This window comes from Scyliorhinus torazame, chromosome 10 (assembly GCF_047496885.1).
Source record: "Scyliorhinus torazame isolate Kashiwa2021f chromosome 10, sScyTor2.1, whole genome shotgun sequence".
Taxonomy (NCBI): Eukaryota; Metazoa; Chordata; class Chondrichthyes; order Carcharhiniformes; family Scyliorhinidae; genus Scyliorhinus; species Scyliorhinus torazame.
The window spans coordinates 74257982-74282766 of NC_092716.1; the positions used below are offsets into that span (position 1 = coordinate 74257982).

A 24785-nucleotide genomic window follows, 5' to 3' on the forward strand; every position below is an offset into this window, starting at 1 on the left:
ATCTTTTTTATGGTGTCTAACACATCTGGAAAAAAACTTTTATATTATGTTTTGGCCATTCTTCAACGCTGAAAATATTTCCTGATGACAGTTTTACTTTCATTGGATTGGTTTATTGTCAAATATATCTACCGAGATACAATGTAAAGTATTGTTCTGCGTGCAGCTTAAACAGATCATTCCATACATGAAAAGAAAATATACAATAGGGCAAACTTAAAATACACATGATCACACATTTATCTATTTTGCTTTGATACTTGTATCAATATTAAAGGAGCAGAGTGAATATAGGCAGAGGTAACTGAATACATGTGCTGTGCCCATCCTGAGCAATTTTGTCAAATATTCTAGAGGTCACCAACTTTTTAAAAAAGAAATTTAGAGTACCGAATTATTGTTTGTTTTCCCATTAAGGGGCAATTTAGCGTGGCCAATCAACCTAACCAGCACATCTTTGGGTTGTGGGGGTGAAACCACACGGACAGTGACCCAGAGCCGGGATTCGAACCTGGGTCCTCAGCGCCGCAGTCCCACTGCGCCGCATGCCGCCCCGAGGTCACCAACTTGATGGAAAATTCAGAATGTAGTAAAATATTTAATTGAAAGAGGAGATGTTGCCCCTCGAGCTTCTGTTATTGAGCACAATCTTATTATTTGATTTGTGTTTGTTGGTGTATTTAAATGGAAGGAAATTAAGATACATTTGGGCAGGATGTTCCAATATGTTGCAGTCGAGTTAATGTTGAATCATCATATTGGTCCAGATGTCAATGGGATGACAGTTGTTTATAATACAAAAAGTGGTCCACTGTACTGACACAATGTGATATCCTGTGGATCAAAACCTGTATGAGGCCATACATCCATATTATGCAATTGTAGCTATGTTGTGGGCTGAGGACACCCTTATTTTACTGGTCTTTTCAAAAGAAGTGAATCAAGCTGATCAAATCTTGATAAAGAATTCGTGCTCAGGATTTGATTAATGGGTTTCAGTATAATTTCTACATGTCTCATATAAATGTGCATCAAGTAAAGATGTTGAGCCACTCCCTTGTGTGCTGTGCCAAGGGAAAGTACCAATGAGACATGGTTAACTATATCCTGTCTGAATCTTTTGGTAAGTATATGTTGCACCTGTTCAAATGGGAATTCAAGGAAATCTTATGATTAAGCACTTGACACACTTTTTTATGCTTTAAGATGGTATATACATGCAAGTTATTGTTGTTTAAACATTATTCTTAACCTGATCAGTGGAATAACAGTGAGGGCCGTTCAATAAAAATCTGCAGATTGGGACAACTCCAAAAGATATGTAACTGTGTTCCTCTTTCCTTCCTATCATCTGAGGCCTTCTTAAACTGCGTGCTTTCAGCATGGATGAGATAAAACAAGCTATGAATTAGTCCTAATTACATGTCTCTGGATTTTTTACAGATGGAGACGTTAGGAGCTGACTTCCAAATATCTATCCAACTCCTTGGCTGAGATAATCCATTCTAACCAGATTCTCACTTTCTGCTTCAAATTGACATTTTCACTATAATAAAAGTTTGATATAAAAAGGTGAATTGTCTGTTTGGTTATTCGTTCAGAACAGATTGAGAAAGGTAGGACTCAGATGAACTCTACACTTCTTTACCCTGAACCAAATGATGTACCTGTATTTCCAGGGAGAAGTGTAGATGGATGGATTCCTAAATTTGGTTAAAGGATTGTAATTAGTTACCCTCCGTGGCATTGTGTTTTTAATGCCTTTCTAGACCATGAGTGAAAGGCAAAATCAGAACTCCCAGAAATAAATACTGTGGCGATCTGAATGAGGTAAGAGCCAGGGATGATATACGAGCTGTCGTAATTGTACATTTTACATGATGTTAATTATGGGGTGGAAGTTCGAGGACAGAAATGCCTCTGCATTGAAAACGAAGACATTTTTTTCAGTGAGAACTCACATTGCCAAATCTCAAGTATGTCTCCAAGAAACAGGCTCTTGGTTAAATAGTGTTCTGTCCACTGTCTTGGCAGCAAGTGGATGTAAAGATGCAATTCTTTGGCTGAATTACGAGAAGAAATGCAGCAACCCCAGCATGAAATTGCAAATGTTACACCGTTGTTCAGAAAAGGTTATAAGGAAAGCCCCAACAGTTACAGGCCAGTCACTTTAACATCACTAGTGAGCACACTTCTCGAAGCAATTATTTGGGATAGTATTAGTAAATCACATGGAAAAATGGGGGTTGATTTGCAAGAGCCAGCATGGTTTTCTAAAGGGGAAATCATGTTTAACTAACTTGCGGAAGTTTTTTGAGGAGGTAACAGAAAGGGCTGATCAGGGGAATGCTGTTGATGTGGTGTACAACAGACTTGTGAGAAAAATTATAACTCATGGAATAAAAGGGACAGTAGCAATGCAGATACAAAATTAGCTGAATAATAAGAAGCAAAGAGCAATGATTAGTGGTTATTTTTTAGGCTGGAGGAAGGTTTGTAGGGGTGTTCCCCAGGGGTTGGTATTGGGACCCTTGCTTTTCCTGATATTTCTTAATGATCTAGATCTTGGTGTGCAGAGGATAGTTTCAAAGATTGCGCATGATACAAAACTTGGAAGTATTGTAAACTGACGAGGGCAATGCAGAACTTCAAAAGGGCATAGTCAAGTTGGTGGAGTGGGCAGATAGGTGGCAGATAAAGTTAAATGCAGAGAACTGTGAGGTGATACATTTCGGTAGGAAGAACATGGAGAGACAATAATAAATAAGAGGTAAAATTCTATAAGTGGTGCAGGAGTAGAGGGACCTGGGTGTATATATGCATAGATCATTGAAGGTGGCAGGACAGATGGAGAGCAGTTAATAAATCATATAGTATTCTGGCCTTCATTAATAGGGGCATAGAGTACAAGAACAAGGAGGTTATGCTGAATTTATACAAGACACTAGTTTGACCTCAGCTGGAATGTTGTGTACAGTTCTGGGTGTCACACTATCGGAAGGATGTGAATGCATTGACGAGAATACAGAAGAGGTTTACAAGAATGGTTCCAGGGATGAGAAACTTTAATTATGCGGATAGCTTGAAGAGGTTGGGACTGGTCTCCTTGGTGAGAAGAAGGTTGAGAGGAGTTTTGATATAGATGTTCAAAATCATGAGGGGGCTGGACAAAGTCGATAAAAGGATCAAGAACAAGAGGGCACAGATCTTAGGTGACGTGCAAAAGAAGCAAATTTGATGTGAGAAAAACTTTGTCACACAAGTGGTTCAGGTCTGGAATGCACTGCCTGTAAGTGTGGCGAAGCAGGTTGAATTGAGGCATTCAAAAGGGTATTAGATGATTATTTGATTACTTATTCATGAAGGCCCCAACTTCTCAATCTGGCCCCTCGCCTAAGGTATGGTGATCCTCAGGTTAAATCACCACCAGTCAGCTCTCCCCCTCAAAGGGGAAAGCAGCCTATGGTCATCTGGGACTAGGGCGACTTTACCAGCTGATTACTTGAACAATATGCAGATGTTTGGGGAAAAGGCAGGAGAATGGCACAAAACCATAATGCTCGTTTGGAGAACCAGTGCAGACATGATGGGCCAAATGGCCTCCTTCTGCGCCATAACAATTCTGTGATTGAAACAAAATATATGTGTGACGGTAAAGACTACCAATACAAAGAGTAGATTTCCTCTGTGCACTGGGTAGCAAAATTCTAAACATGTTTATAAGAAACACATTTATGATTAAGGTCAGAACATGTGGAGTCAGGGAACAAGTAGGAGAATGGATAGCAAGCTGGCTGTGAAACAGAAAATAAAGGGTAAAGGTTAAAAGTTTTTACTTGGTTTAGCAAATACAAGAACACAAGAACTAAGAGCCATTCAACCCCTCGAACCTGCTCCGCCATTTGATACTTTACTGTCCGCACCTCCATAACCCTTGACTCCCTTGTCGATCAAAAGTGGTGTTCCACCAGGATCAATTTGGGGAACTGCAATGGTCCATCATTTACATGAATGATTTAGACTCGAGAATCAAAATTATACTTTTAAAGTTTTCGGAAGACACCAAATTGGGAGGTAGAACATAGAACATTACAGCGCAGTACAGGACCTTCGGCCCACGATGTTGCGCCGACCTGTGAAACCACTCTAAAGCCCATCTACACTATTCCCTTATTGTCCATATGTCTATCCAATGAATGTCCTTAGTGTTGGCGAGTCCACTACTGTTGCAGGCAGGGCATTCCTCGCCCTTACTACTCTCTGAGTAAAGAACCTACCTCTGACATCTGTCTTATATCCATCTCCCCTCAATTTAAAGCTATGTCCCCTCATGCTAGACATCACCATCCGAGGAAAAAGGCTCTCACTGTCCACCCTATCCAATCCTCTGATCATCTTGTATGACTCAATTAAGTCACCTCTTAACCTTCTCTCTAACGAAAACAGCCTCAAGTCCCTCAGCCTTTCCTCATAAGATCTTCCCTCCATACCAGGCAACATTCTGGTAAGTCTCCTCTGCACCCTTTCCCATGCTTCCACATCCTTCCTATAATGCGGCGACCAGAATTGCACGCAATACTCCAAATGCGGCCGCACCATTGTTTTGTACAACTGCAACATGACCTCATGGCTCCTAAACTCAATCCCTCTACCAATAAAAGCTAACACACCGTACGCCTTCTTAACAACCCTCTCAACCTGGGTGGCAACTTTCAGGGATCTATGTGCATGGACACCGAGATCTCTTTGCTCACCACACTACCAAGAATCTTACCATTAGCCCAGTACTCTGTCTTCCTGTTATTCCTTCCAAAATGAATCACCTCACACTTTTCTGCATTAAACTCCATTTGCCACCTCTCAGCCCAGCGCTGCAGCTTATCCATGTCCCTCTGTAACTTGTAACATCCTTCCGCGCTGTCCACAACTCCACCGACTTTAGTGTCATCTGCAAATTTACTCACCCATCCTTCTACGCCCTCCTCCAGGTCATTTATAAAAATGACAAACAGCAGTGGCCCCAAAACAGATCCTTGTGGTACACCACTAGTAACTGGACTCCAGTCTGAACATTTCCCATCAACCACCACCCTTTGTCTTCTTCCAGCTAGCCAATTTCTGATCCAAACTGCTAAATCAGCCTGAATCCCATGCCTCCGTATTTTCTGCAGTAGTCTACCGTGGGGAACCTTATCAAACGCTTTACTGAAATCCATATACACCACATCAACTGCTTTACCCTCATCCACCTGTTTGGTCACCTTCTCAAAGAACTCAATAAGGTTTGTGAGGCACGACCTACCCTTCACAAAACCGTGTTGACTATCTCTAATCAAATGATTCCTTTGCAGATGATTATACATCCTATCTCTTATAAACCTTTCCAAGATTTTTCCCACAACATAAGTAAGGCTCACTGGTCTATAGTTACCGGGGTTATCTCTACTCCCCTTCTTGAACAAGGGGACAACATTTGTTAATACTGAGAAGGACTGTGACAAAATACAGCAGGACATGAACAAACCAGGCTCTCTGGAAGGCCTGCCAATTAACTGAGTATTTTGGTGTGCATGTCTATCAGACTTTTCCTGAACATCATCGATCAAAGTCCTCACCTGAGTCCTCTGTAGTAGCACTTGTGTGTGACTTTGTCCTCTGGCGAGTTGCTATCCTTTTTCCTCTCCCCTGTCTGCAGCCCACTTATGCCTGTTGACTCACCACCTGCAGATCTCACCTTTATAATGCCCTCTAAGGTACAGTACCCACATGGCAGCCTCTGACCTGACGGCTGCAAGCATTAGACCAAGAAAGCACGTTCTCCTCAGATGTGTGCTCTTGCTCTTGGCCTTCAATCTCAGACATCATCTACAAGACACACTCCATCAGGAGTGTGATGGAATACTTTCCACTTGCCCGAATGAATGTTCAAGCTCAACACCATCCAGAACAATGCAGCCCTTTGAGTGCATTCCATCCACCACCTTATACATTAACTCCCTCCATTTCACCGCACAGTGGCTGCAGTGTGTACCATGTACAAAATGCACCACTGGAACTCACTCTGGCTTCTTCGACAATACCTTCCAACCTGCGACCTGCACCGTCTAGAAGAACAAGGGCAACAATTGTGTGGGAACACCACCACCTCCAAGTTACTCTCAGAATTACGTAATCATCCTGTCATGGAACTGTATCGCCATCCCTTCACTATCACTGGGTCAAAAGCCTGAAGCTCTTTTCCTAACAGCACTGGGGGTATCTACACCAAATAGTCTACAGTGGTTCTACCTTTTCCACCATCTGTCCAAGGGCAATGAGGGATCGGCAATAAATGCTGGTCTTGCTCCCGACCCCCACATTCCATGAGCAAATCATTTTTTTAAATTACGATCAAGTCAGGGACCCAACACTGAAGGAATGCCAGGAACAGTACCAGGCATACCTAAAAATGTCAGTCTGTTAAAGCTAGAACACAGGACTTCATCCATGTGAGACAGGAAGTTGCATACTATAGACTGATGTAAACCATCCTGCAACCAATGGATCAGATAGAAAATCTGCAATCTTGCCACATTCAGTTGTGAATGGTGGTGGTTGATTCAACAATAACCAGAGGAGAAGATTCCAAAATCAACCCCACCCTCAATGACAGGAAGTTCGTTCAAAAATGAATAAGTCAAAGCTGAAGCATTCGCAACCACCTTCAGCAACAAGTGCAAAGTGGATGTCCCATCCCGGCCACCTCCTGTGGTTTCTGTCATCGCAGGTGCCAGTCTTCAACCAGTATGATTCACTGCATGTGATAGCAAGAAGCAGCTGAACGCACTGCGTACAACAAAGGCTATTGACCCTGACAACACCCCAGCTGTGAGATTGAGGACTTGTACTCCAGAACTAGCTGTGCATCTAGCCAAGCGGTCCCAGTATAACTAAAACACTAACTTCTACCCAAAAATGTGGGAAAATGCCTTGGTATGTCCTGTCCACAAAATCCAGGACAACTCCAATCTAGCCAATTTCCACCCCATCAGTCTATTCTCAATCATTAACAAAGTGATGGGAGGTGTCACCGACAGTGCTATCATGTGATACTGACACGGCAAAAATCTGCCCACTGATGCCTAATTTTGGTTGTGCCGGGGTATTCTGCTCCAGACCTCATTCCAACCTTAATCTGAATATAGACAAAAGAGCTGAACTCAAAGCAGCATTTGAGAAAATGTGGTGTCACAGAACCTGAGAAAAATTGAAGTAAATGGAAACCAGGAGGAAAATTCTCCACTGGTTGGAGTCATACCTAGCACGAAGGATAGTTGTGCTTGTTGGATGCCAATCATTTCAGCCCTAGGACATCACTGCAGGAGTTCCTTGGAATAGTGTCCTAGGCCCAACCATCTTCAGCTCCTTTATCAATGACCTTCCTCAGCAGTGGGAATGTTCACTGATGATTGCAAAGTTTTCAGTACCATTCGCAATTCCTCAGATATTGAAGCGGTCTGTGCCTGAATGCAGCAAGATTTGAACATTCCGGGTTGAACTCATAAGTGTCAAGTATCATTCGCATCACACAAGTACCAGGCAATTATCACCTCCAAAAAGAGAGAATCTAACCATCTCTCCTTGACATTCAATGGAATACTATTGCTGACTCATACAAATTCGGAGCAGGAGTAGGCCACTCAAGACTGCTCCACCATTCAATAAGATCATGGCTGACCTGATTGCAACCTCAATCCCACATTCCGGCCTACCCCCGACAACCTTTCACCCCCTCGTTAATCAAGAATCTATCTAGCTCAGCCTTAAAAATATTCAAAGATTCTGCATCTTCTGCCTTTTGAGGAAGAGAGTTCCAGAGACTGACAACCATCCGAGAGAAAAAAACTTCTCCTCATCTCCGTCTTAAATGAGCCACCCTTAATTGTTAAACAGTGGACCCCCCCCCCCATGTTCTAGATTCTCCCACAAGAGGTACATCACCACCCCCCACCCAATCCACCCCTTCATGATCCCTCAGGATCTTAAAGGTTTCGATCAAGTTGCCTCTTACTCTTCTAAACTCTAGTGAATACAAACCTATCTTCTCCAACATTTCCTCATAAGACAACCAAGTCATTCCTGATATTAGTCTAGTAAACCTTCTCTGAACTTTTTCTAATGGATTTACATATTTCCTTAAACACTGCACAGTATTCCAGATGTGGTCTCACCAATGTCCTGTACAGCTGAAGTATAGCACCCCCCTCCTAAAACTTTTGTAATCAATTCTCCTCACAATAAGCTACAACATTCTATTAGCTTTCCTAATTACTTGCTGTATTTATAAACTAGCCTTTTATGATTTCTGCACTAGTACACCCAGATCTCTCTGCTTCTCACAAATCTGCAATCTCTCATCATTTAGATAGTAGGCTTTTTTTTTATCCTTCCTGCCAAAATGATAATTTCACATTTACCCACATCATACTCCATTTGCCAGATTTTTGCCCATTCACTTAACCTATCTTTTATAACCTCCTTACATCTTCTTCACAATTTACTTTCCAACCTATCTTTGTGTCATCAGCAAACTTAGCTACCATGCCTTCAGTCCCTTCATCCAAATCATTGATATCAATTATAAAAGGTTGAGGCCCCAGCACTGATCCATGTGGATCCACTTTTCATATCCTGTCAACCAGAAAAACACAAATTTATGCCAACTCTCTGTTTGCTGTTAGCTAGACAATCTCCAATCCATGCCAATGTGTTACCCCCGACATCATGGGTTTTTATTTTAGGCAATAACCTTTGGTGTAGCACCTTATCAAATGCCTTCTAGCAATCTAACTAAAGTGCATCCACTGGCTCACCTTTATCCACCGCACAAAAAGTAACGGTAGCACAGTGTGAGCACGGCTGCCTCACAGCACCAGGTGCCTGGGTTCGAGTCCGACCTCGAGGGACTAATGTGTGGAGTATTCACATTCTCTCATTGTCTGTGCGGGTTTCCTCTGGGTGCTCCTGTTCCCTCCCACAGTCCAAAGATGTGCAGTTTAGGTGGATTGGCCATGCTAAATTGCCCCATGTGTCCAAGGTTAAGTGGCATTACAAGGATAGGGCAGGTATTGGGCCTGTGTAGGGCGGTCTTTCAAATGGTTGGTGCAAACTCGATGAGCCGAATGGCCTTCTGCACTGTATGGGTTCTATGAAACTCCAACAAATTGGTAAAATGTGATTTCCCAACAAAACCATGTTGACATTGCTTAATTGCCCTGAAATTTTCCATGTGTCCAGCTGTAACATCTTTAATAATAGCTTTTAACATTTTCCCTATGAAAGATATTAGGCCAACTGACCTGTAGTTTCCTTCTTCCTGTCTCCCTCCCTTTTTGAATAAAGGAGTTACATTTCCATCGCCACCATCAAGATCCTAGGGGTTACCATTGATCAGAAACTGAACTGGACCAGTCATATGAATGCTGCGGTTCTGATGCTCAGATTTCTGCAGAAGCAGCATGTTACTCATCTGACTCCCCCAAACCTGTCCACCATTTACAAGACACAATTCAGGACTGTGATTGAATACTCTCTACATACCTCCAATAACACAAGAACATAGAACATAGAACATAGAAAATACAGCACAGAACAGGCCCTTCGGCCCACGATGTTGTGCCGAACCTTTGTCCTAGATTAATCATAGATTATCATTGAATCTACAGTGCAGAAGGAGGCCATTCGGCCCCCTGAGTCTGCACCAGCTCTTGGAAAGAGCACCCTACCCAAACTCAACACCTCCACCCAACATCAAGGGCAATTTGGACATTAAGGGCAATTTATCATTGGCCAATTCACCTAACCCGCACATCTTTGGACTGTGGGAGGAAACCGGAGCATCCGGAGGAAACCCACGCAGACACGGGGAGGACGTGCAGACTCCGCACAGACAATGACCCAAGCCGAAATCGAACCTGGGACCATGGATCTGTGAAGCAATTGTGCTATCCACAATGCTACCGTGCTGCCCTTAAGAACAAATAAATCTACACTATATAATTTTCCCGTAATCCATGTACCTATCCAACAGCTGCTTGAAGGTCACTAATGTTTCCGACTCAACTACTTCCACAGGCAGTGCATTCCATGCCCCCACTACTCTCTGGGTAAAGAACCTACCTCTGATATCCCTCCTATATCTTCCACCTTTCACCTTAAATTTATGTCCCCTTGTAATGGTGTGTTCCACCTGGGGAAAAAGTCTCTGACTGTCTACTCTATCTATTCCCCTGATCATCTTATAAACCTCTATCAAGTCGCCCCTCATCCTTCTCCGCTCTAATGAGAAAAGGCCTAGCACCCTCAACCTTTCCTCGTAAGACCTACTCTCCATTCCAGGCAACATCCTGGTAAATCTTCTTTGCACCTTTTCCAGAGCTTCCACATCCTTCCTAAAATGAGGCGACCAGAACTGTACACAGTACTCCAAATGTGGCCTTACCAAAGTTTTGTACAGCTGCATCATCACCTCACTGCTCTTAAATTCAATCCCTCTGTTAATGAACGCGAGCACACCATAGGCCTTCTTCACAGCTCTATCCACTTGAGTGGCAACTTTCAAAGATGTATGAACATAGACCCCAAGGTCTCTCTGCTCCTCCACAATGCCAAGAACTCTACCATTAACCCTGTATTCCGCATTCATATTTGTCCTTCCAAAATGGACAACCTCACACTTTTCAGGGTTAAACTCCATCTGCCACTTCTCAGCCCAGCTCTGCATCCTATCTATGTCTCTTTGCAGCCGACAACAGCCCTCCTTACTATCCACAACTCCACCAATCTTCGTATCGTCTGCAAATTTACTGACCCACCCTTCAACTCCCTCATCCAAGTCATTAATGAAAATCACAAACAGCAGAGGACCCAGAACTGATCCCTGCGGTACACCACTGGTAACTGGGATCCAGGCTGAATATTTGCCATCCACCACCACTCTCTGACTTCTATCGGTTAGCCAGTTCGTTATCCAACTGGCCAAATTTCCCACTATCCCATGCCTCCTTACTTTGTGCAGAAGCCTACCATGGGGAACTTTATCAAATGCCTTACTAAAATCCATGTACACTACATCCACTGCTTTACCTTCATCCACATGCTTGGTCACCTCCTCAAAGAATTCAATAAGATTTGTAAGGCAAGACCTACCCCTCACAAATCCGTGCTGACTATCCCTAATCAAGCAGTGTCTTTCCAGATGCTCAGAAATCCTATCCTTCAGTACCCTTTCCATTACTTTGCCTACCACCGAAGTAAGACTAACTGGCCTGTAATTCCCAGGGTTATCCCTAGTTCCTTTTTTGAACAGGGGCACGACATTCGCCACTCTCCAATCCCCTGGTACCACCCCTGTTGACAGTGAGGACGAAAAGATAATTGCCAACGGCTCTGCAATTTCATCTCTTGCTTCCCATAGAATCCTTGGATATAACCCGTCAGGCCCGGGGGACTTGTCTATCCTCAAGTTTTTCAAAATGCCCAACACATCTTCCTTCCTAACAAGTATTTCCTCGAGCTTACCAATCTGTTTCACACTGTCCTCTCCAACAATATCGCCCCTCTCATTTGTAAATACAGAAGAAAAGTACTCATTCAAGACCTCGCCTATCTCTTCAGACTCAATACACAATCTCCCGCTACTGTCCTTGATCGGACCTACCCTCGCTCTAGTCATTCTCATATTTCTCACATATGTGTAAAAGGCCTTGGGGTTTTCCTTGATCCTACCCGCCAAAGATTGTTCATGCCCTCTCTTAGCTCTCCTAATCCCTTTCTTCAGTTCCCTCCTGGCTATCTTATATCCCTCCAATGCCCTGTCTGAACCTTGTTTCCTCAGCCTTACATAAGTCACCTTTTTTCTCTTAACAAGACATTCAACCTCTCTTGTCAACCATGGTTCCCTCACTCGACCATCTCTTCCCTGCCTGACAGGGACATACATATCAAGGACACGTAGCACCTGTTCCTTGAACAAGTTCCACATTTCACTTGTGTCCTTCCCTGCCAGCCTATGTTCCCAACTTATGCACTTCAATTCTTGTCTGACAACATCGTATTTACCCTTCCCCCAATTGTAAACCTTGCCCTGTTGCACGTACCTATCCCTCTCCATTACTAAAGTGAAAGTCACAGAATTGTGGTCACTATCTCCAAAATGCTCCCCCACTAACAAATCTATCACTTGCCCTGGTTCATTACCCAGTACTAAATCCAATATTGCCCCTCCTCTGGTTGGACAATCTACATACTGTGTTAGAAAAGCTTCCTGGACACACTGCACAAACACCACCCCATCCAAACTATTTGATCTAAAGAGTTTCCACTCAATATTTGGGAAGTTAAAGTCGCCCATGACTACCACCCTATGACTTCTGCACCTTTCCAAAATCTGTTTCCCAATCTGTTCCTCCACATCTCTGCTACTATTGGGGGGCCTACAAGAGATTTGACACCATTCAGAACAAAGCAGCCCACTTGATTGGCACCCCATCCAACACAATAAACATTCAACCTCACCACCACTGGCTTACAGTGGCAACAAGGTGCACTGCAGTGACTCTTTAAGGATCCTTCGGCAACAACTTCCAATCCCGCAACCTTTACAATCTAGAAAAACAATTGCAACCGATGCATGGGAATATCATCACCTACAAGTTCCCCTCCAAGCCATACACGTGGAACTGTACCGCCGTTCCTTCACTGTCGTTTGGTCAAAATCCTGAAACTCTCTTCGAACAGCACTGTGGATGTACCACCACCGCAAGGGAAGCAGCAGTTCAAGAATGCAGCTCACCTCCTCAAGGGCAATTAGGGATGGGCAATAAATGCTGGCCTAGCCAGTGAAGCCCACAGCCAGTGAGATGGACCTTTTTTAAAATGCTGATACTGCGCACATTGTGGGCCAAAGTTTAAAATCTCCTCCCTAATTCAATCTGTTTTGTGCTGAGTTAGTTGGTGGCAGCCAGTGTTCCAGCTGCAACTGGCAACATTCATTTTTAGGTAAAGTCAGCTAAGGCCCCCCAGTAAACAACACCGTCCTTGAGGTCATTGTTCCCCCACCCTCTCCCTGTCACCACCCCCCGCAATATTGCATTCTCTGAGGTACCTATAAACAATGGCCGCGTCCCACTCGAATGCGATATGCCCATTGTGGGCGGGGTCCGTTTTTGGCAAATCTGGATATTAGAATGAGAAATTAGTCTCTCTCTAATATGCATCCGCCTGATCTAGCCAAGGCTTTGTGATCTAACCCCTTTGCCTTGGAGACCTTAGGTAAGCTCTGTTTAGCACTGGTCCCCACAAATGGGGACCAGGCAGAATGGCACTTGGGGGCTCTCTCAGGGGATTGGAGGCCACTGGGTGGTTGATCTCTTGGCATGCTGGCACTGCTGGTGCCACCAGGGCACCAACTTGGCACTGCCTGGGTGCCCAGGTAGCACTTCCAGGATGGCAGGTACACTGGCAAGCTGGCATTTTGCCCATGCCGGGGATTGGGCCTGGGGTGCCCTGCTCTTGGGGTGTGGGGGGGGGCTCGAGGACCCCTTTTGGTGAGCTGGGGCATTGAGGGGGTCCAGGGGTCATGTCGGAGGTTGAGAGATCAGGGCACCATTTAAAAAGGCAGCCTGATCTCTTCCTGCACTGGGGAGCTCTGGCAAGCAAAGCTCCTCAGTGCAGGAAATTCAACTAAGTGCAGCCTCCAATTTTGTTGGGTGTGTGTGTGTGTGGGGGTGGGGGGGGGGGGGGAGAAAAAAACAAAGTGTAGTCAGATCCCACCCAGAACAGACTGGTTTTTTTTGTTATCCAACATTTAATCTATCCCGATGCCATGCTGGTAATTATGCATGTGTGGGTGTTGAGTGAGAACGAGATGAGATTCTTCTCTCAGTGATGTTGCCTTTGTGAGTCAGAAGGTCAGGGTTCAAACTTCACTGCAGAGATTTGAGCACACAATCTCGGCTGACACTTCAGCGTTGTACTGTGGGATGTGCTGCCTTTCAAGTGAGTTGGTAAACTGAGATCCATTAACCCTCTCAGATGGATGTAAAATATTCTGTGGTATTATTTGAACAAGAAGAGAGGGTGGTGATATGCATCACTGTAAATACACAAGTGGTTAATATAGATACACTAGAACTAAATAAACGCTTGCGGGAGCCCCAGAGACACCATGACACACAGACATTCAACCAATAGGTCAGTAAGATAGGACATGACCAATGGGCAGTCAAGACACACCCAGAGGTGACACTACCACAAGGGGGCTACCCATATAAAAGGACAGGGCACACATGCTCTTTCTCTTTTCCACAGGCGACACTCAGAGAGACAGGGGCAGATCAGGAAGCATCACACCCACCACATTGGTTCGAGAAGACTGGTTAGTTAGATTGAGTTACTATAGCAAGATCAGCAGGAGAGTCGAACTCAAGTAGGAGAATTGTTAACTGTTCAATAAATGTGTTAAACCTATCTCCAAGTCTGAACCTTCCTTTGTCAGAATATATATCAAGGAAGCAGCTTATGCTACGTGAAGAATTAACACATAACGCATAATGCAACAGAGAGGAGTCTCAATGTGTCCCAGCTAATGATTATCTCTCAACCAACAGAGCTAACACTGCTTATTTAATCATTTATCTAATAGTAAGACCTTGCTGTGCGCGAGTTACCTGCTCTTTTTCTATAAATCACAACCTTGACGACATTAATGTAGTACTTCATTGACTATGAACCACGATAAGGTCTGGTGATTATGAAAAGTTTCATAGGAATGAAAGTTCTTTATTCATAATTCTTAAGAGCATTTTTGCGTTGTATTCAACTGATGCCTTCCAAGTTCTCGCATGGCCCAATATCTTACCTGATTACATTAAGAATATCCTAGATGACCAGGGGGGTAGCAATTCTGATCAGTAAGGATGTGGCATTCGAGGCTGGGAGAATTGTGGCAGATAAGGGGGACAGGTATATAATGGTGATTGGAAAGTGGGAGGGTGTCCGGGTGGTGTTTGTGAACGTCTACGCTCTGAATTGGGATGATGCGGAATTTATGAGACGCATGATAGGCAAAATCCCGGACTCAGAGTCACACAACCTGATCATGGGGGGAGACTTTAACACAGTCATTGACCCGAGCTGGACCGGTCAATGTCCAGGATAGGGAAGCGACCAGCAGGGAAGCGACCATGGATGGATCCCTGGAGGTTCACGCGGCCAAGAGCGAAGGAGTTCTCTTTTTTCTCCCATGTTCATAAGATTTATTTCCGCATAGACTTCTTTGTCTTGAGCAGGGCATTAATCCCAAAGGTGGCGGGGACAGAATACTCAGCAAACACAGTCTTGGATCATGCCCCGCACTGGGTGGACCTGCGGCTTAGTGAGGAGAGAGGGCAGCGGCCATTCTGAGGATTGGATGTGGGGCTGCTGGCAGACGAAGAGGTTTGCGGGCGGATTAGTAGGAACATCCAGGATTACCTAGAAATAAACGATACGGGTGAAGTAGCAGCGGCCACGGTCTGGGAGGCTCTGAAGGCAGTTGTCCGAGGGGAGCTCATCTCAATTCGATCCCATAGGGAAAAGAGAGAAAGAGCGGAGCGGGAGAGACTGGTGGAGGAGATACTCCGAGTTGACAGGAGATACGCAGAGGCTCCCGAGGCAGGGCTACTGAGGGAGCGACGGAGTCTGCAGGCGGAGTTTGAACTGCTGACCACAGGGGAAGTGGTAGTACAGCTGAGGAAGGCAAGGGGGGCAGTCTATGAGTATGGGGAGAAAGCGAGTAGAATGCTGGCACACCAACTGCGAAAGAGGGAGGCGGCAAGGGAAATCGGGGGAGTAAAGAATAAGGAGGGTAACATGGTCTTGGATCCAGGGGGGGTGAACAGAGTCTTTAAGGAGTTCTATAGTAAACTATACGAGTCGGAGCCCCCGACGGGAGCGGAAGGGATGAGGCAATTTTTGGACCAGTTGAAGTTTCCAAAGGTGGAAGAGGACCTGGCGGAGGGGCTGGGGGCCCCGATTGAATTGGAGGAGATTGTCAAGGGTATAGAGGGCATGCAATCGGGTAAAGCCCCGGGGTCGGACGGTTACCAGGTAGAATTCTATAAGAAATATTTGGAAATATTGAGCCCACTCCTGATGAGGACCTTCAATGAGGCTAGAGAGAAAGGAGCCCTCCCCCCAACAATGTCACAGGCCTTGATCTCACTCATTCTTAAACGAGGGAAGGACCCGGAACATTGCGGGTCATACAGGCCAATTTCGCTTTTAAACGTGGATGCCAAATTGCTAGCTAAGATTCTGGCCACAAGAATTGAGGATTGCGTCCCAGGGGTGATAGAGGAAGACCAGACTGGGTGTGTTAAATGCAGACAACTCAATACCAATGTCTGGAGACTTTTGAATATTATTATGATGCCCTCAGAGGGAGTGGAGGCGGAGGTGGTAACAGCGATGGACGCAGAGAAAGCCTTTGACCGGGAGGAGTGGGACTACCTGTAGGAAATGCTGGGGAGATTCGGGTTTGGTGAGGGCTTTATTGGCTGGGTGAAATTGCTGTACCAGGCGCCTGTAGCAAGTGTATGTACAAACCGGCTGAGGTCGGGGTACTTCGAGCTTCACCGGGGAACGAGGCAGGGTTAGCCCCTCTCCCCATGACTATTTGCCCCAGCTATAGAACCGCTAGCTAGAGGAGAGACTGAAAGAGCTGCCGCTCAGGATGGTAGAGAAAAGTTTTTGTTACCTGGGTAGACAGGTGGCCAGGAAATGGGATGCCCTGCACAGGCTCAACCTGACCCGGTTGGTGGAACAAATGGAAGGGGACTTTAAAAGGTGGGATATGCTCCCGCTGTCACTGGCAGGGAGGGTGTGTGGTAGCCACCACTGATGTATTATACTGTATATATATATATATATGGGTTTTACGGTAAGGCCCTTGTACTACAGGTACGGGGGTAGATCCCTGCCTGCTGGCTCGGCCCAGTAGGCGGAGTATAAATATGTGTGCTCTCAGTACAGCAGCCATTTCGTTAGCTGCTGTAGGAGCCTAACCCTGAAATTTGGCGGGCCCTTATCACCCCTTACCGTTTGCAGCCTCGCGACCCTTAAGGTCGACCCGCCTTCCATTTTTGCAAACCTAACCCCGGATTGCAAACCCGTCGCCACCAGGAGCAGATGGTACAGCGCCCAGGACAGGACCTTCATCAGGTCTGAGGTCCAGCGGCTGCTGCGGGAAGGTATCATCGAGGCCAGCAACAGCCCCTGGAGAGCCCAAGTGGTAGTGGTGAAAACCGGGGAGAAAAACAGGATGGTCATTGACAACAGTCAGACCACCAATCGGTACATGCAGCTCGACGCGTACCCCCTCCCACGCATATCTGATATGGTCAATCAGATTGCACAATACCGGGTCTTCTCGACAGTGGACCTGAAATCTGCCTACCATCAGCTCCCCATTCGCAAGGCGGACCGCCTATACACTGCCTTCGAGGCAGATGGCTGCCTTTACCACTTTCTTAGGGTTCCCTTCGGCGTCACCAACGGGGTCTCGCTCTTCAAATGGGAGATGGACCGAATGGTTGACCGGTACGGACTGCGGGCCACCTTCCCGTACCTGGACAAGGTCACCATCTGTGGCCACGACCAGCAGGACCACTAAGCTAACCTTTTCAAATTTCTCCACACCGCCACTCTCCTCAACCTCATGTAGAACAAGGAGAAGTGCGTGTTCAGCACGAACCGATTAGCCATCCTCGGCTATGTGGTCCAGAACGGAGTTCTGGGGCCCAACCCCGATCGCATGTGCCCCCTCATGGAACACTCCCTCCCCCACTGCCCCAAGGCTCTCAAACGATGCCTGGGGTTCTTTTCATATTACGCCCAGTGGGTCCCAAACTATGTGGACAAGGCCCGCCCACTCATTCCATCCACCCTTTTCCCACTGACGGCCGAAGCTCACCAGGCCTTCGAACGTATCAAGGCCGACATCGCCAAGGCCGCGATGCACCCTTCCAAGTCAAGAGCGATGCATCAGACGTCGCTCTGTCCGCCACCCTCAACCAGGCAGGCAGGCCGTGGCATTCTTTTCTCGCACCCTCCATGCCTCTGAAATTCGGCACTCCTCCATCGAAAAGGAGGCCTAAGCCATCGTTGAAGCTGTGCGGCATTGGAGGCATTACCTGGCCGACAGGAGATTCACTCTCCTCACTGACCAACGGTCGGTTGCCTTCATGTTTAATAACACACAGCGGGACAAGATCAAAAACAATAAAATCTTGAGGTGGAGGATCGAGCTCTCCACCTACAATTACGAGATTTTGTATCGTCCCGGCAAGCTCAACGAGCCCCCTGATGCCCTATCCCGAGGCACATTTGCCAGTGCACAAGTGGACCGACTCCGGACCCTGCACGACGATCTCTGTCACCCAGAAGTCACCGTTTTAACCACTTCATTAAGGCCCGCAATCTGCCCTACTCCATCGAGGAAGTCAGGGCTATCACTAGAGACTGCGAGGTCTGCGTGGAGTGTAAACCGCACTTCTACCGGCCAGACCGTGCACGCCTGTAAAGGCCTCCCATCCCTTTGAACACCTCAGCGTGGACTTCCAGGGGCCCCTTCCCTCCACCGACCGCAACACATACTTCCTCAGTGTGGTAGACGAATATTCCCGATTCCCCTTTGCCGTCCCATGCCCCGACATGACGTCTGCCACCATCATCAAAGCCCTCAACACCATTTTCGCTCTGTTCGGTTTCCCCGCCTACGTCCACAGCGACCGGGGATCCTCATTTATGAGCGATGAGCTGCACCAGTGCCTGCTGAAAAGGGGCATTGCCTCAAGCAGGACGACCAGCTACAACCCCAGGGGAAACGGGGAGGTGGAGCGGGAGAATGGGACGGTCTGGAGGGCCATCCAGCTGGCCCTACGGTCCAGAAATCTCCCGGCCTCCCACTGGCAGGAGGTCCTCCCCGACGCACTTCACTCCATTCGGTCACTCCTGTGCACCGCGACCAACGAAACCCTCCATGAACGTCTCTTTGCCTTCCCCAGGAAGTCCACCACCGGGGTTTCGCTCCTAACGTGGCTGGCAGCTCCAGGACCCGTTCTCCTCTGTAGACACGTGCGACTCCACAAGGCGGACCCGTTGGTTGAGAGGGTACAGCTACTCCACGCCAAACCACAGTACGCTTACGTAGCATACCCTGATGGCTGCCAAGTAATAGTCTCCCTCAGGGACCTGGCATCAGCTGGGTCCCCACACACCCCCCCTCCTGCCCTGGTGCCACCCTCCCCTCACCCGGTGCACCCCACCGCAGCCCCCGCTCCAGGACAATCGATCCTCCCCTTGCTCCCACCCGGGGATGAAGAGGATTACGACACGCTCCCGCCGGAGTCACGGAAGACCAACCTAATGCCTGAGTCGCCACCAGCACTGCGGCACTCTCGACGACAGACCGCCTAAATTTGTAATATTCTCTGTGATGTTTAAAAGCAACTTGTCTGTATATAGTTCTCCACCACCCCCGCTGGACTCATTTTTAACAGGGGGTGAATGTGGTAGTCACCACTGATGTATTATACTGTATATATGGGTTTTACGGTAAGGCCCATGTACAACAGGTAGGGGGGTAGATCCCTGCCTGCTGGCTCCACCCAGTAGGCGGAGTATAAATATGTGTGCTCTCAGTACAGCAGCCATTTCGTCAGCTGCTGTAGGAGGCCACACATCTCTGTGTGATAAAGCCTCGATTACATTCTACTCTCATCTTGTCATAATTGATAGTGCATCAGGGTGCAGACCGTGAAAATGACTGGCCTCCCCAGATTTTTGTTTGTCTTTCAGTGCCTCCCCATCTTCATACCTAAGGCCTTTTTTAAGTGGGTGAGTAGGATCATTACGGGCTTTGTGTGGGCAAATAAGACCCCGTGAGTAAGGAGATCGCTGTTGGAGCACAGTCGGGGGGGGTGGCGCTGCCGAACTTTCGCAACGACTACTGGGTGCCAATATAGCTATGGTTAGGAAGTGGGCGGGGGGGTGGCGTGGGAGCAGCTGGAGGCGGCGTCATGTAAAGGTACTAGTCTGGGAGCTTTGATAACGGCTCCTTTGCCGTTCTCGCCGACCCGTTACTCCACAAGTCCGGTGGTGGTGGCGACACTGCGGATCTGGGGACAGTGGACGAGGCACAAGAAGGTGGAGGGAGCGTCGGTCTGGACCCCGATATGTAACAACCACAGGTTTGTCCCGGGTAGGATGGATGGTGGGTTCCAGAGCTGGCAGAGGGCAGGTATCAGAAGGATGAGAGATCTGTTCATAGACGGAAGCTTTCCCAGTTTGAAGGCGCTAGAGGACAAATTTAATCTGCCGCCAGGAAACGCCTTTAAATATCTTCCTGAAAAAACAGGTAGTGGCCTTTCCGACGCTGCCGCCACTGAGGATACAGGACAGGGTGGTCTCCGGCACTTGGGTGGGGGAGGGGAAGGTGTCGGATATCTACCAGGAACTACAGGAGGCGGAGGAAAACCCGGTGGAGGAGCTCAAGGGCAAGTGGGAGGGGGAGCTAGGTGAGGAGTTCGAAGCGGGTCTGTGGGCAAAGGTCCTGGGCAGGGCTAATTCCTCCTCAAGGACAGTAGTGGGAAGTTGTGCTTGGAGTCCGAGAAGATAGGAGAGGTGCTAAATGAATATTTTTCGTCAGTATTCACACAGGAAAAAGACAATGCTGTCGAGGAGAATACTGAGATTCAGGCTACTAGACTAGAAGGGCTTGACGTTCATAAGGAGGAGGTGTAGCAGCTCTGGAAAGTGTGAAAATAAATAAGTCCCCTGGGCCGGGTGGGATTTGTCCTAGGATTCTCTGGGAAGCTAGGGAGGAGATTGCTGAGCCTTTGGCTTTGATTTTTAAGTCATCTTTGTCTACAGGAATAGTGCCAGAAGACTGGAGGATAGCAAATATTGTCCCCTTGTTCAAGAAGGGGAGTAGAGACAACCCCGGTAACTATAGACCAGTGAGCCTTACTTCTGTTGTGGGCAAAATCTTGGAAAGGTTTATAAGAGATAGGATGTATAATCACCTGAAAAGGAATAATTTGATTTGAGATAGTCAACATGGTTTTGTGAAGGGTAGGTCGTGCCTCACAAACCTTACTGAGTTCTTTGAGAAGGTGACCAAACAGGTGGATGAGGGTAAAGCAGTTGATGTGGTGTATATGGATTTCAGTAAAGCGTTTGATAAGGTTCCCCACGGTAGGCTACTGCAGAAAATACGGAGGCATGGGATTCAGGCTGATTTAGCAGTTTGGATCAGAAATTGGCTAGCTGGAAGAAGACAAAGGGTGGTGGTTGATGGGAAATGTTCAGACTGGAGTCCAGTTACTAGTGGTGTACCACAAGGATCTGTTTTGGGGCCACTGCTGTTTGTCATTTTTATAAATGACCTGGAGGAGGGCATAGAAGGATGGGTGAGGAAATTTGCAGATGACACTAAAGTTGGTGGAGTTGTGGACAGTGCGGAAGGATGTTACAAGTTATAGAGGGACATAGATAAGCTGCAGCGCTGGGCTGAGAGGTGGCAAATGGAGTTTAATGCAGAAAAGTGTGAGGTGATTCATTTTGGAAGGAATAACAGGAAGACAGAGTACTGGGCTAATGGTAAGATTCTTGACAGTGTGGATGAACAGAGAGATCTCGGTATCTATGTACATAGATCCCTGAAAGTTGCCACCCAGGTTGAGAGGGTTGTTAAGAAGGCGTACGGTGTGTTAGCTTTTATTGGTAGAGGGATTGAGTTTCGGAGCCATGATCTCATGTTGCAGCTGTACAAAATTCTGGTGCGGCCGCATTTGGAGTATTGTGTGCAATTCTGGTCGCTGCATTATAGGAAGGATGTGGAAGCATTGGAAAGGGTGCAGAGGAGATTTACCAGAATGTTGCCTGGTATGGAGGGATGATCTTATGAGGAAAGGCTGAGGGACTTGAGGCTGTTTTCGTTAGAGAGAAGAAGGTTAAGAGGTGACTTAATTGAGGCATACAAGATGATCAGCGGATTGGATAGGGTGGACAGTGAGAGCCTTCTTCCTCGGATGGTGATGTCTAGCACGAGGGGACATCGCTTTAAGTTGAGGGTAGATAGATATAAGACAGATGTCAGAGGTAGGTTCTTTACTCAGAGAGTAGTAAGGGTGTGGAATGCCCTACCTGCAACAGTAGTGGACTCGCCAACACTAAGGGCATTCAAATGGTCATTGGATAGACATATGGACGATAAGGGAATAGTGTAGATGGGCTTCAGAGTGGTTTCACAGGTCGGCGCAACATTGAGGGCCGAAGGGCCTGTACTGCGCTGTAATGTTCTATGTTCTATGTTCAACATGTGCCAGGCTCAGTCTAATTCAATTTACGGTGGTCCACCGGGCACACATGACGGCAGCGAGAATGAGCAAGTTTTTTGGGGTAGGAGACAGTTGTGTGAGGTGCAAGAGCAGCCCTGCAAATCATGTCCACATGTTTTGGGCATGCCCGGAGCTTAGAGAGTTCTGGCAAGGGTTTGCGATGGCAATGTCCAAGGTGCTTAACACACGGGAGGTGCCGAGTCCAGAGATAGCGATCTTTGGAGTGTCAGATGACTCGGGAGTTCAGGGGGCGAAAGAGGCCGACGTCTTGGCCTTTGCCTCCCTAGTAGCCCAGAGACGGATTTTATTAATGTGTAGGGACTCGAAGCCCCCGAGGGTAGAGACTTGGGTTAACGACATGGCTGGGTTTCTCAGCCTCGAGAAAATAAAGTTTGCCGTAAGAGGGTCTACGCTAGGGTTCTCTCGTAGGTGGCAGCCGTTCGTCGACTTTCTCGGGGAAAATTAAAATGTCAGCAGCAGCAGCAATCCGTAGGGGGGGGGGAGTGCTTCATTGGGATGGTGTGGGAAGACTTGAGTCGCGTGGGGTATTGTCTATTTAATTGTTATTGTGTATTCTCTTTTTGCACTATGTTAATGTTCACTCTGGTTTGTTTTGTTATTATTGTTACCACTGTTTTATTATGAAAAATTCTGCAAAACCTTAATAAGAATACGTTTTTTAAAAAAGAAAGAATATCCTAGATGTTTGGCAGGCATGAGGAAAGTACTTGGAAGGAATCAGTTGAACACCAAGCACAGTGTTGAACAAGATGGAGACCTGGGGAATTAATTGTTCAAAAAATGCACAGGAATACCAGGCATGGTGTGATGATGGCAAGGCAAAACATGAAAAGAGTTTCCAGAGGAAGGATAGATCAGGAAGAGAAAGGAAAAGGTGGTTGAAGAAAATGATATCCCAGAGATCACAACCATCAAAAGCTTTACTAACAAATACAAAACTGTGACAACTTTACTGATCGTTTACCTAAAATTAAATTAAAGCAATCAGATCTGACTTAACCCGTTTACATTTCTTCAAGACATCATTGTTCAACTCTAAAAACTGACATTTTGTCCTATATATGTACTCATGAAAATTGTTACATAATGGCAAAATTGAATTTAATGTGTTCAGGAATGACCAGCTAGTAGAAGTAGGCAAGGATGGACCAAAGCAAGCAAGGCAGGATTCAGATGACGGTGCTATGTGTGGGTGCAAATTTAAGATAGTGGCAGCTCGAAGTATTCAGAGAAGTCACATTTTTATTGTAATTTTTTTTTATTATAGAAAGAAGATAATTTTTCTTGTTAAACATGGATTTGCATTTCAGTGAAATCTTGATAGTCTGAAAGCATGGTCAAAATTAAATGTCGGCTACTTTTCTCCTCTTTTGTCCTCCCCAGCCCATTTTGGACTGACTGTGTGGAAAAGCAACATGGCAGTTTTATCAAAATCAGTTACACTGAAAGATAAAAGCATGAAGGACATCTGAACTGCAAGAAACCATGCTGCAGTGTCAGGGCAAGATGCGCGAGTTAATGGAACTGAGTGCTTGCTGTTTGTCTGTGACCAATCACTACATTATAAGAGCACAGATGTCCTCTCTTGTTTCAATAGTGGGTGGCACTGAAAGTTTGGGGCGGCTCTTGCTGCTTAGCAACAGTATCGGACATATACTGGGATGCTGTTGTATCTCTGCTCTTCCACCCTGCCCATCATCCCCCTCCCCCCCTCCCACTGCCCAAACCAACTTTCCCCACCTCCCTACACCCCACATTCAATGAGGTACTGGAAGTCAGAGGGCACTTCGGTGTCCTGCCAAAATGAAAGACAGCGGAGAAAGTGCAATAAGTTTTGATTTATGAACAACTTGATCATGGCACACTTCAATGTGCAATCTCAATCAGTGATTTCACCAGCCAGTGCATTAGGTTTCTAGTGGTGGAATGGAGGATTATTTGCAAATTAACTACAATAACAATATTCTCCCAGGATTTGGTCTTTAATTCCTAAGGTACGATGTGGTTCTAATTTTATTGAATAGAAGATGAGCCTTCAAGAATTTAGCTTCTCCAGCACATTTATTCCAGATTCTGTTCATTGCCCTTTAAAACCTATAGGTTAAATAAGCCCCAAGGTATTTGGAGAATTTATTATAATTTGTGCATGATGTAAATTAAATACAAACTATCAAAGATATGATTAAATCAGAGAGGCTCCAGAAGATCACCAGCCAGTCAAAATGTATCTGGGGAAGTTTGTATTATTGCAGTATATTGTGTTAGCCTTTTACTTACACTGGTGTTCGACGCCATTGGATAAAGGGGAGAGGAGTAAAGGTAAAGGTGAATAATAGAAAAGTA

General features: G+C 46.3%; 1 protein-coding gene across 2 annotated transcripts in view; it reads left to right on the forward strand.

The window, feature by feature from the left end:
* The window catches only part of fto (FTO alpha-ketoglutarate dependent dioxygenase), a 637435-nt gene extending 635864 nt beyond the window's left edge, over window positions 1–1571 (forward strand). For both annotated transcript variants that reach the window (XM_072518265.1, XM_072518264.1), the window contains one exon: window positions 1444–1571. In XM_072518265.1, coding sequence (XP_072374366.1) covers window positions 1444–1463 — 20 coding nt within the window. In that variant the 3' untranslated portion in view covers window positions 1464–1571. The remainder of the gene's footprint in view (window positions 1–1443) is intronic.
* The last annotated feature ends 23214 nt before the right edge of the window (window positions 1572–24785 follow it).